Source organism: Plectropomus leopardus, chromosome 9, assembly GCF_008729295.1.
Source record: "Plectropomus leopardus isolate mb chromosome 9, YSFRI_Pleo_2.0, whole genome shotgun sequence".
NCBI lineage: Eukaryota > Metazoa > Chordata > Actinopteri > Perciformes > Serranidae > Plectropomus > Plectropomus leopardus.
The window spans coordinates 22,027,654-22,039,754 of NC_056471.1; the positions used below are offsets into that span (position 1 = coordinate 22,027,654).

Sequence of the window (12,101 nt, forward strand, 5' to 3'; positions counted from 1 at the left end):
AATGCACACCTCCTTCAAAGCTCCAACCACTCATCCAAAAATGGTCCCTTCTGGCTCCAAAAAACACAAGATGGCAACGACAGAAATGTTAAACTTGAGGCATTAAAATGGCAGTCCAAAAACCAGTGGGTGAGATCGTGATGGCTACGCCCGTTATCATTTACAGTTTTTGATTTGAACTGCATCAGCACATGATGAAGAACAGAAGGTTAACTTATGGGTTATACAACTCAAACAAGTTTCAAGAGTTTGATAAATGATTCATACGGAAATGAATGGGAAACAATGGTTGCCTGGAAAGAAGGAAAAATACATAATGAAAATGGAAAGACTACAGCCCGTTTGGAAAAACTGTCAGTAGTAAAATAACGTGTATGTTTGGAACTAATGATTCAATTAAGGTGTAGCAGTTAAAATAATCGGATATTTACTCTGAATCTGCTTCCCACAGAGAAGATCTGTCTGTCCACCGAAAACAACCAGCGGTTTGATATTTCTTTATACATCTAAATGACCATTTGCACTGAATCTAGCTGCCGCCTCTGGAGTGGTAACCTACATCAAGAGTGGTCCTATTTCTTATGGCTGTGCTTTACGAGAAAATACACATGTGCGATGTGGTTGCTCGTGTCCTAGAAATTGAAAGCCACAGTCATGCAAACTGAGTGAGAATGAAAATGCTGTAGGTTTTGCACTTTAAAGCAAATGTGGTAAAAATTTGATTTCTTGTCTATCACCTGTTGTGACTCATCAAGCATCTCAATGCTGATTTTTTTTTAAAATTTAAATTATTTATAAGGACTAACTTTCTTTTGTTTATAGAAACTGGCTGTACATCTTTCCTTTACGCCAGACATGCTCCATACTGGGACATACAAACCATAAAATATCAAATATGTGATGCTTATTGACTGGATGTTTTAGTCTTGGGGTTTATTTGCTTTATTTTCCCAAATAATCTTTTTTATGTTTTTATGCAACCCTGGGAATATCAGTTTTACTGGTTGTTTTGGTTGTTTAATTGGTTGTTGAATTCTTTGAAACCTGAACAAATGAGCTTGATTTCTTCTGTGAAGAAGGTACTGAAAAATGAACCAAAAGTGATCAAGAAATTGGTTAAAAGTAGAAGAAAATTACCTGAAAATTAAATCAACAACAAGAAACAAACAAGCAAACAAACAACAAAATGAGCTGGGAAATGTGCTTAAAAATCGAATTATTTTGTAACATAATTTAAAATATGTAATATCGATCATTATAAATGTAGCTTTTTCTTTTTTCCCCAGACATTTCTCCCCAGCTTTGTAAAAATATTTTTCTAAATCTACAAATTTTGTGCAATTTCTTTTGAACCTGTTCATTGCCTTTTTTTCCCATGTTGTTGAAAGAAATTGCAATAGTTTGCTCAGTGTTCGAAGTTTTAAATACTTGTGAAATTCATCTGAAAGCAGCACAGGAAAAGTAATGTCGACCCAGGGTTCATAGAGTGATAAAATATCCTTTTTTTAAAAAAAAAAGAAAAAGTGGGGCACCTGGTGGCTCAGTTAGTAGAGAAGGTGCCCCGTGTATTGAGGTCGTAGCCTCGCCACAGCGGCCTCAGGTTCGAGTCTGGCCTCAGCCTTTTGCTCCATGTCATCTCCTCTCCACCCTATACCTGTCCTATCTAATAAAGGCAATAAAAGCCAAAAAAAAATTTTTACAAAAAAAAAGTGCACTCAAAGGAAAATCAATCAAACTGATTGTTAATTTGGTTTAGAATCGGTCCCATCTGTTTTTGCAAAATTACTCTGACCTAACTCTGACCTAAATGTGATCTAAATGATTCAAGACAAAGTAAGAAGAGAAGAAATATTTTCGATTAAATATCAAAGTTTCATTTCACAGCCATACAAACTCATTTGCATCAATAAATACAGAGCAACCATTCACAACATTGCCACACAAAAAATATGTTTGATTTAATAAATTAAATATAGGAATATAGTTTGGGAATGTGTTTGTCCCTGAAATCCCCCAAAAAGATCACAATCCTTTAGTTTGATTATTGGTCCAGTCTATTTAACAGTGTTCTCAGTCAATTTAAATCCAAGTCCATCCACTCAAATAGTCCCCACCGTCCAGGTTAGGTCCATGCATGTGCTCACATAGGATCCCCAAGTTTGTACATCCCAAAGGTCGTGGCTTCTTTCTCGTAGTTCACCAGTGAAAGGTCCTGTATCCAGACGCTGAGCCGGTTTCCCTCCTCCAGCGTGATCACCTCTCCCTGTGTGGCCGTGCACAGGCGAGGGACCACTGCAGTCCCGTCACTGCTGTCCAGGCTGCAGAAGGACTGCATCACAATCTTCTCCTCATTTGCTGTCTTATTTAGCATCACTCTGCTGGCCAGGGGGAGCTTGGAGTCGCCCCTGGAGAAGGTCACCCTGGAGTAGACGTAATAGTCACCTGACTGCAGGATGGTCAGCCAGCTGTTGTAGTAAGGCCTGATGTTCGTCAGAGTTGAGTGTTCCCAGTCCCACTGGAGGTAACCCGCTGGAGAGAAAGAGGGAGAAGCAACATAATTGAGAATGCCTTTACTCTTCAATTCAAAGCCGTTACATATATGTAATTTTCATTATTCTTACGTTCAGGTTTCTGATCTGGTGTGTGTGGTCGCTGCTTAACCACCATGCGCGCCAAAACTTTGTTGGAAGCTTCTTCAAGCTCTGACGAGAGGGCATCAGCTGGAGAGGAGAACCAACATTTTAATCAGAGACAAGGTGGAGACTGCACCTTTTTACGAAACTCAGCGTATGAAATAACTTTCAGAAAGAAGAGGTACATTTATTTACCTTTTCCTGCTTTTATTTTAGCGGAGTGAGACCGAGGTGGAAACTGTGAGAATGAAACAAGCAGAAGATCAGCAACAGGCGGTACAAAATATAGATTTTTTTAATGACACTTGCTATATATGTACAATATTCACAATTAAATATCATAATATCATTGTGTATTAAATGCTCAACTTGTAAAAAGACAATAAGCTGTGAATATAACTCCTCCACTTGTTTGTTCATGAGCATTTCCTGTGCTTCAAACACACTTTTATTGGTCTGTTTTAGTTTAACAGAGCAAAATGTGTGAATATTAGAAAACAATCAGATTTAAAAAGATCTACTTCAATACGCTGTTTAAAAAAAAACATGCACAATGTGATATAAACATTTGCTTAATATTTAAGAATGAGTCTGAATTAATTTGACACAATGGGATTGAGAGATCTACTTAATAGTTTGTTTTTATTGAAAGAAAACATATTTTTCAAGTTTAACAGTTTTTTTTAAAATAACATTGTGGCTCTCTTTCTTTAAGCAGTCCCCGTTAGGCTTTCTAGCAGGTGTAAAGTAAAATATTTTAATATGCAATGACTTGAAAAATTACTAATTACTGCATTAATACATGGCGCAGTGCCATAAACTGTTGATCCATCTAAACTGTACTTAGTTAAAAGAAGAAAAACAAATAGTGTTTTTACCTTTTGGTCTTTGTTGTACAGATAGATGAATCCTCCGACCGACAGAAATAATTGCAGCAGCACCACACCGACCAAAAACCGGACGAGATACTTGCTGTGGCCCTGTGATGGAAGTGGCCCTGGGATGAGGACCTGGTGAGACCTGCTGAGGCGTGGAGGCACCGGCGGTGGAGCCAGGCTGGTCTGGTAGGTGTTGATCATGATGAAGAGGAGCGGTGAAACTTAGAGAGGCCCAGATTCTGTCACATCCCATGCACTTCTGTGCCGCTGCTCTCTTAAGCAACTGACTTTTTCTCTCGTTACTTCCTGGAAGCTCTGAACTCCCCAACATGCAGATCAGTTTTGACCTTTGGTGAGTTTGTGTGTGGGTGTATGTGTGTGTGTGTGTGTATGTATGTGTGTGTTTGTGTTGTCTGACGTAACTGCATTTGTTTCCTGCCTTTCTGTCTCAGGTATGTGTCCCTAAATGCCACACAAGGCTGTATTACTCAGTATTACCATGTCAGAGTGGCAATACTTGGCATATTAGTATATTTAAAGTAGTGCGCAGAGTATAGACAAAGGTGTTGAGTGTTCGCTGGTATTTTCTGAGACCGCAGCAGCAACAACAATAGATATGATTGACAGAGTCAGGTGGGAGGCAGGAAATAGCACATTCACATCTCTTTCCCTTAATAAAACATTGCTGTTATGGGTCACTGCTAAAATAAAGCTGGCTGTGTGCAGTGACGCTGCCAAGGGGCCAAGTGGCCAGATGGGGCCGTGGCCACTGTGATACAATCGCTGGTCCCCTATTTCGTGAAAATACTTGAAAATAACTGGGGGCCCCTGTGTGGTGTTTTCAGATTTGAGAAGATTTGAGAAAGAAAAGGACAACCAGACGATTAGAAGAACACTGAATCGCCCAGTACATCACAGTTCTACATTGGATGATGCACAAAAAAGGTGATTTGCCAGAGTGATTTGATTTTTGTCTTGAGTTTATTTATGAGTTCAGTTCTTGGTGAAATAGATAAATATGCGGGTCAGACTGAGGGTGATGGATGATAAATGTATTCAAATAAAATGAGAAGAATAATAATCTAATCTAATGTTTTACTGTTTTAATCCTCTGACATCTGACGGTGTGTGTCCACTCTGCCTTCTGCGTCACCTGGAATATAAGTGCTACTTCAGTCAGGTGGTTTTTTTTTTAAATTTTATTCCCTGAATTACCCTCATTTCACAACATATTATTAGTTTCACATGCAGGTAATATTCCAAAATGATCACTTATAATGTGGTGTCAAAAGGAATATTTAAACAGCACATCATTATAGGAGTTGCTGTTTCGGGCCGGTCCACAGATCTTGTGTTGGCAAGTCAGGTCAGGTTGTGAAACTAGTTTGTCATATTTTCAGTTTTCAGTTATTTAATTCACAAGGAATTCAGATGTGACGCCTTTTAACAAGTATGCAATGACCAAAGTCCAGCCTGCTTTGTGAAATCTAGTTCAGTGTAGCCTGACAGGATTTATTCAGATACACAAAGAGGTCGTCAGTCTCTGGTAACGACCGCAGTATGCATAAACTTGGCTTGTTTGTGGTGGAACGTTCCCCTGGAAGGAGACCGACCAGTGTTTCTCATGGTGCCCGCAGAGCCTGATGAGGCTTATGCAAAATGTTTTAATGTGGCATATTCACACAGAGGTTTACGGGCTGCTGCATGAGAGCATAATGCAACCTTGCAGATGCAACTATGTCATTTTCAAAATGATGGTTTGCCTTCATGAGGTAACAGAATAAGTCTCTGTTAGTCAGCAGGTCAGTGCAGCTTTTAATCTTCTGTAAAAAAGACAAAGACAATAGGCTGTTTGACCCAGTGTTAGTGTTTTGGACATTTATCCAGCTTAAACTATTGTATGGTTATGAACTGGTTTCCTTACATCGTTTACTAATAGCTTTCAACATGTTTATCCTTTGCTGTTTTAAATGTTGAGAAACATGCACATTATTTTGTATTATTGAAATTGAATTTGAAATTTGTGACAGTGTAGGTGTAGATTTTTTTTTTTGGGGGGGGGCATGTCCCTTATTTTGGGGTCTTTGGTCTAATGTGTATCAATTTAGGAGTCCTTGACGTGAAAATGTTGAGAACCCCTGCAACAGAATACAGCACATTCATGCATTTGAATAAAATCTGCATCTCTGATCCACAAAAAAAGATTTTCATCTCTAAATAAATACACCTTTGTAAATGATTTTTTAAATAACTTTCAGAGGATGTTCATGCAAATGGCAAGTTTCATATAAAACATTGTTTTACAATAGCTGACAGCGTCCCCTAGTGGTTACAAATATTTTCAATTGTAAAAATATAGCATTTATATGCACACACACGTTCATGTATGTATGTAGTGAACAGTGAATCATACATTTTTATTTGTTGTTGTAACACTTGAAAGAATAAAGATTTTTTTTTTTAATCAAAACTTCTTTTACACAAAAGGAGCTAGGCTATGCCGTGTTTGTGTAAGGAAAAAATTGCTGCACGGCACATTCCACCACCAAAAAAATTTCACCTCCCTCCAAATCTCCCTACAAACTTCACTGAAAAGTTAGCAGCCCTGTTTACAGAAGACTTTGTTTTAGTCTCAGTCTTAGTGAGACTTTAGATGGAATTCTTTATAAATACACATTGCTTCATCTCTCATCCAACTTTTTTATATTTGTTGAATTTCAGGGATTTGGAATCTATATGTCTTATTTGAAGGTACAGAGTACATGTTTCGACTGAGCTCGATGTTTTGCGGTCACAAAGACTAAATACATTCATCATAAACTATACAGTCTATTGTAGTGTTTTAATTATTTTGAAAAAGGAAGGAAAAGAAGGATAAAGGATTAAACAGCACAATTTGTGGTCAGCAGTCTAAGTGGGATGTGAGGATCCTTAAAATAATGTGTACAGATGTGACTGATCTGCAATGAGAGGTGTTATGATGGCTTTGATTTATTGATGCAGTTTGGGGTGACAGATGTGCTCAGTGCATTTATATATTTATATACAGCAGAAAAATGATACAATGCCGATATACATTAGAATTCATGTAAATGAAGGCTGAACTATGAACAGAAATCACAGATCGCCTGTATAATATTGGAAAAGTTTACATTGCCCATCAATGCAATAACAGGAGACTGTAAGCAGACTGATAAACCACATGATAAGATCTGAATGAATAGGAATCTAATCTAACAGGATGTAGGTGCTTCTGCGACTTCCTGTACAGACTGAAGGCTGCTGGGAAAGTCAGAAATCTGTCCGGATTGATGGCAGTTTTTTGTCACCGCCTCTTGATGGGGCCTCCTGCTCTCGTGCGCAGTCCAGGCGAGGCAGATCAGCTCGAGCGAACCTAATATTTCAAATGCGTAACGACAAAATCAAGTTAAGTCTGCTTCCGTGTGGACTCTGGTTACTGTGCATAGACATAGCCCCAAGAAAAGTTGTGTCTACTTTAACGACTGACTCATTTAATGCTCAGCGCGCCGTGCACGCTCATGACCAAAAACACATCTGCGACGTGGACGCAGGTGCGTGCTTAACACGCGTACGCGTCAACGTGCGTCCGTCAGAGCTTTGACAAGAGGGATTTCACATTCAAGGGATTTTATTCTGTTTTTGAAAATAAACTGTAATGTGACCGCATTCAGCTCAACATTTTATGTTTTTGCTTTAAAATGAACGAGCAGAGAAGTTTGACAAAGAGCAGACTGAATGGAGGACTTGGCGTGGACACAGCTCACAGAGTTACTCATACAGGTGAGTGCACAACTCGAGATGATAATAACAGACAACATTTGTAGCCTACAGTCCCTTCTTTTGCTCCTGTTTGCTATAATGTGTTTGTGTTGCTGCAGAACAGTTTAAAGTTTAAAGTCTTGGTGATGATTATTCTGCTGTTGTACTACAAAATGTGTGGGGTTGGTTTATGTAGCCTAATTCACCTAGCTCAATGCTAGGCTTCTGTTTACAATGAGTAAATGAGTTACAATGAGTTTTTATTTGTTGGTGGTATTTATTGTCTTGAGTTTTTTCTATTTTTCTGATTTGTTTCCTGTTGGACATAATGGGGTCTTTTTGCTTGTGTTGTTCTACTCGTGTGTGCATCAACATTTAATGGGACTAAGATGCCCAGTGTTCCCAGTGTTTACCCTAGATTTTTTCAGGAGTCTGCAAAAAATGTTGCAGCAGTTTGGTGAGTAAAATAATATATTGTAGGTTAGTGACCTACAACTTCTGATCCAATAGCAAATGCCGCTGGTGCAGGAGTGGTCCGGTTTTGACTGATGATTCCTACTCTAGTGGTATATGCCGTTTTGTATATGACTGACCAGTCCTGACCAAGTTTCTCTATAAAATAATGAAGACTGTATGAAAAATGTTGAAAGCTCTGAGATTTAGGAGTTGTTAATGAATGAAGTTACTGACTGTAAGTTACCCCTCAAAGCTGATGAAACATTATTTGCAGAATCTAGCCAGTGTTGTAGTTTACAGTAAAACTATATTAGGTGTAATCAGTACACATTGTCATTTCAGATAGATAGATCATAGTTGGAAAATATCCTGACTTGTATCATACCCAAATTATACTGGGGGCAGATGGTTTATGCCACATGTAATGATCTCAACCTGGTTGTTCAAAATATGGTGAATGATAAAAAATATGCCTTACTTATGCCTGGTTAATGTGCCGTGACTGGGCGGTTTATCATTAAACATGCAAAAAGTAACACAATTTTCATTATTATTTCTCTATAACTTTCTGTTATCGATTAGTCAGACTGGCTACAGTGGCTAGGCTAACAATAGCCATGTTAGCCAAGACTGACTTTCTTAATAGTTTCAGCGTAAATCAAAAGGCTGTGCATCCTCATTAATCTCTACATTTGATTTAAATTCCAATTACGATTATCATTTCAAGGATGGATTTGAGTCCATGAAGCATCATGATACATTGCATCCTCAATTTTCTATATCGATGCACATGGCTACTTTTTCATCAGTAAATACAAGCAGATAAATATGAAGTCCCCTTTTACAATTTACATCAAGAAGGTTTATTTACAAATCAAATCGAAATGTTCCAATACCAAAAAAAATTTAATGCTTCTGCAGTCAATCTCTAAGAAAGGAAACTGAAGATCATGAATGTGGCAAACCTCACAAACATTATTTATTTTATGAAATCCTTATTTAACCAGGTTAGTCCCATTGAGATTAAGAATCTCTTTCCCAAGGGAGACATGGCCAAGACAGTCAGCAATGAGAACACAACTTTGCAGACAGAGACACAAAGAGAGACATAATTCAATTCACAATCACTGAAATTTGCATTAAAAAGAACTATCCATGAGCCAAAAAAGAACTTTCCAGGAGTCATAACTTGAGTCTAAACACAGCAAACAACAGGAGTATTTACGACAGTAAATAATAAAATTGCATTAAACTTTAGAACAGTTTAAATAGTGCAGTGTACTTCTGCATAAAAGAATATATTTTAATATTAACATTAAATTAAACATATTAATATTAACATATTAAATTAATGGTTGCTACCAGAGAGTTCTTTTGAACTTAAAAACTTTATTGTCCAGCCATGGATAGAAAATCAAAAAGCTATGTTATATGGCTATTATTGATTGTGGGCTGTCACTGCATCGATGCAGAATCGTCCATGTCCGCATCACAATGCATCTTAGAAACGATTAATTTCAACATTCCTAGTACATTGGCTAGGAAATGCCGATATAAATTCACTTTAAGCCTCAACCCATATCCTAGCAACACAACAGGCTTAACTTAAATTTATACATCCCTTAGTTATTGTGCTATGTTGTGCTACACTGTCAATAAGACAGGAAAAATACACATTTCGGTGGTGTAAGGTGCCGCCAAGGGATCACCTTACACCGCCGAATCAAAAGTGGCACACCATTTGACGAGCAGCATACCACTCAGCGATCAACTTATGTCACTGAATCGAAAGTGGCATGAGTTTGCTGAAAAACAACTCCCAGACCTGGAGCTGAAACTAGACCAGCTGGGTATAAACCTGGTGTCCTGATCACCAGGCCATCTGGGACAAAAGGACACCGAGATCTGGTTTGACTAGCAGCTTGACAATAAACTGATTCAACACTCAGAAGTTACAAAAACTCAGAACCACCTAAAGAGCCTCTAGAACAGACTTGAAAAACACTACAACAGCTTTAAGTGTGCAGGAAACTTAGTTTCTCTGCAGGGTGATGAAGGGGGAACCTTTAAATCTAAGGTCTTATCTTCTCTCTCCTTCTGCTTTGTAGACTTCATTGATGCCCGAGACAGTCCAGTGGTTGAGGACACCGACCGCCAACAACGAGACGTAGCTTCAATGCAGGCTCAAACCCTGCCCGAGGTGTGTCACACGGGACAGCTTGTGATGAGTGAATGTGGGAGTCAAATTTCAAGCGTTGTCGGTTTCATGTCGATTTTAGGAATTTCAACTTGTGATTTTACGAATTTCAACTTGTGATTGTGCGAATTTCAACATGTGATTTTGCAAGTTTTAACTTGCGATTTTGCCAATTTCAACACAGGAATTTCAACTTGCAAATTTTCCAATTTCAACGTGCAGATTGTACTAATTTCAACTTGTGAATTTACGAATTTCAACTTGCGATTTTGCCAATTTCAACTTGCGAATTTCAACTTGCAAATTTTCCAATTTCAACTTGCAGATTTTACCAATTTCAACTTGTGATTTTTTCCAATTCCAACATGTGAATTTCCTAATTTCAACGTGTGAATTTCCCAATTTCAACTTGCAAATTTCCGATTTCCACTGTGGACCACAAAGGAAGGACTAGACAAAATGTGAGTATAAAAATTTAGTTTGTTTTGGAGTAAATAAGCTTGTAGAAGCCTTGCCTAAAATGTGACATGCTTGATCTCAGTTTAACACTGTAATGTACTTCAGGAGAAACAGCCCCTGCTCCCTGTAAAACTCCACTAATGGAGATGATGCCAGCAAACTGGCTCCAGTACAGCTGCCGTCAAACCAGTGGGAACGTCCACCCCAAACTCCTCCAGCAGACAGTCAGAAGGTGGCTTTCAAACCTGGAGGTTCAGAGGAAGCTGACTTTGACAACGACGACATGGAAACTAAAGACTTGGATATCAGCAATGGTGAGAAATGAATAGTTTTTTTAAAATCTTCCTTTATTGTGAAATGCGGTGATAACAAAACAAGTGAAGGCAAGTGCAGGGACATATGAACAAGAGAAAAAGAGATTTATAAAGTGATATGAAGGCATAAAATAAGTAAGTACTGACAGAGTAGTACATTGAAAAGACAGAATTAAATAAAAACAAAGAATATTAAAATAAAAGTAATAATAATATTATTTTAGTAAAACCCATGAGATTGGCCTCTGGAGCATCTCTGAGTTGTCCAACGCACCAACTCCCATTTGGTTGCTTCTTTATGGCAGAGTGGGACTCTGGGTAAGGGGCTGAAGAGTGATGCAGACTAGGCGAAGACCTTACACCCATTACACCCTCCAGGTATGCCCCACATTTACAACAACTATGTGGATATATCTGATCGCCAAAGCCCACTAACATGTTTTATTCCAATTCAGTGGATTCAGCATTAAGCGAGCTTCAGCACTCAGTAATTGTGGCATCCAATACTGGTTTTCCTGTCAGCAAAACCCACTGCAAGGTAACAAAACTGTGAAACTTCAGCCTAAACAGATGAATATGATAATCAAAAGTAGAACCCAATGGCCACATCTGATATTTACATCCACACAAGTGGGATCCATGGTGGCGGTGGGATGGTTGATATTTTTTAAATTAAAGGTAAGCATTAGTTTATTGTGAACCTGATTTGACAAGTTTCATACAACACAAAAACTGAAATCTTTTTCTAACAATAAATGCAGCTACTCCTGCTAATATAGTTCATCAAAATATCCACTAGGTGGTAATGTAGCTGCTGCATCTGCAACAGTTAATTAGTTTTACCTGTATCAAATACTTCCTGCCAGGAAGATTCACCACCGGCATGAAAAGGAGCTTTAAATAATCACTGCAGTACATCAGCCATCTGCAGCAGGCTTCTTTTAAGTTTATTTCTTATCCAAGGTAATTTATGGATACTGATACTAACATAGGCCTATAAACTTAAGGCTGCTTAATTTGAAAGGGTTATTCAGAGACAGTTGGGGGACAGGGCAATGACTATTGATTATTTTTCGTTAGTCTGCGATGAAAGCACAGATGCATCTGACACTGCACAGCTACTGATATTTTTGAGAGGAACTGGTGATGACATGAACAGAGGAGATGCTTGATTTCCTAAGTCTTAGAGGCCAAATAAGAGGAACTGATTTATATTCTGTTTGTACAGCTGTTGATGACATGAAACTACCATGGATTAAAGTTAGTGGGATTATTTCCTATGGTGCACCTGCCATGATTGGTGAACAAAGTGGATTGGCAACATTTATCGGCAACAAAGTCAGTGAAGACGGAGGTAACGCCATTAAACTCCACTGTATAATTC

The 12,101-nt window shown here is 38.3% G+C and overlaps 1 protein-coding gene and 1 long non-coding RNA gene across 2 annotated transcripts; one reads left to right on the plus strand and one right to left on the minus strand.

Annotated features, from left to right (window-relative positions):
- Positions 1-1,504: 1,504 nt before the first annotated feature.
- Positions 1,505-4,073, minus strand: cd40lg (CD40 ligand). Its single transcript, XM_042493646.1, has 4 exons — positions 3,512-4,073; positions 2,829-2,871; positions 2,622-2,720; positions 1,505-2,529 (listed from the first exon to the last, which is right to left on the minus strand). Exons 1-4 carry the CDS (start codon positions 3,710-3,712, stop codon positions 2,141-2,143), a joined length of 732 nt encoding a protein of 243 aa, XP_042349580.1. The 5' UTR covers positions 3,713-4,073; the 3' UTR covers positions 1,505-2,140.
- Positions 4,074-7,224: 3,151 nt separating this feature from the next.
- Positions 7,225-10,593, plus strand: LOC121947801. The gene is made up of 4 exons (XR_006106112.1): positions 7,225-7,312; positions 9,856-9,947; positions 10,389-10,405; positions 10,509-10,593. It is a non-coding gene; the product is annotated as an uncharacterized LOC121947801 (long non-coding RNA).
- The last annotated feature ends 1,508 nt before the right edge of the window (positions 10,594-12,101 follow it).

What these genes read in the sequence shown, in the direction of transcription:
- cd40lg (XM_042493646.1), bottom strand. Translation starts at nt 3,712, where the DNA reads ATGATCAACACCTACCAGACCAGCCTGGCTCCACCGCCGGTGCCTCCA. An exon ending in TAAAATAAAAGCAGGAAAAG is followed by an intron (nt 2,721 to 2,828) that starts GTAAATAAATGT and finishes TCTCCTCTCCAG; the next exon opens with CTGATGCCCTCTCGTCAGAG. An exon ending in ACCAGATCAGAAACCTGAAC is followed by an intron (nt 2,530 to 2,621) that starts GTAAGAATAATG and finishes CTTTCTCTCCAG; the next exon opens with CGGGTTACCTCCAGTGGGAC.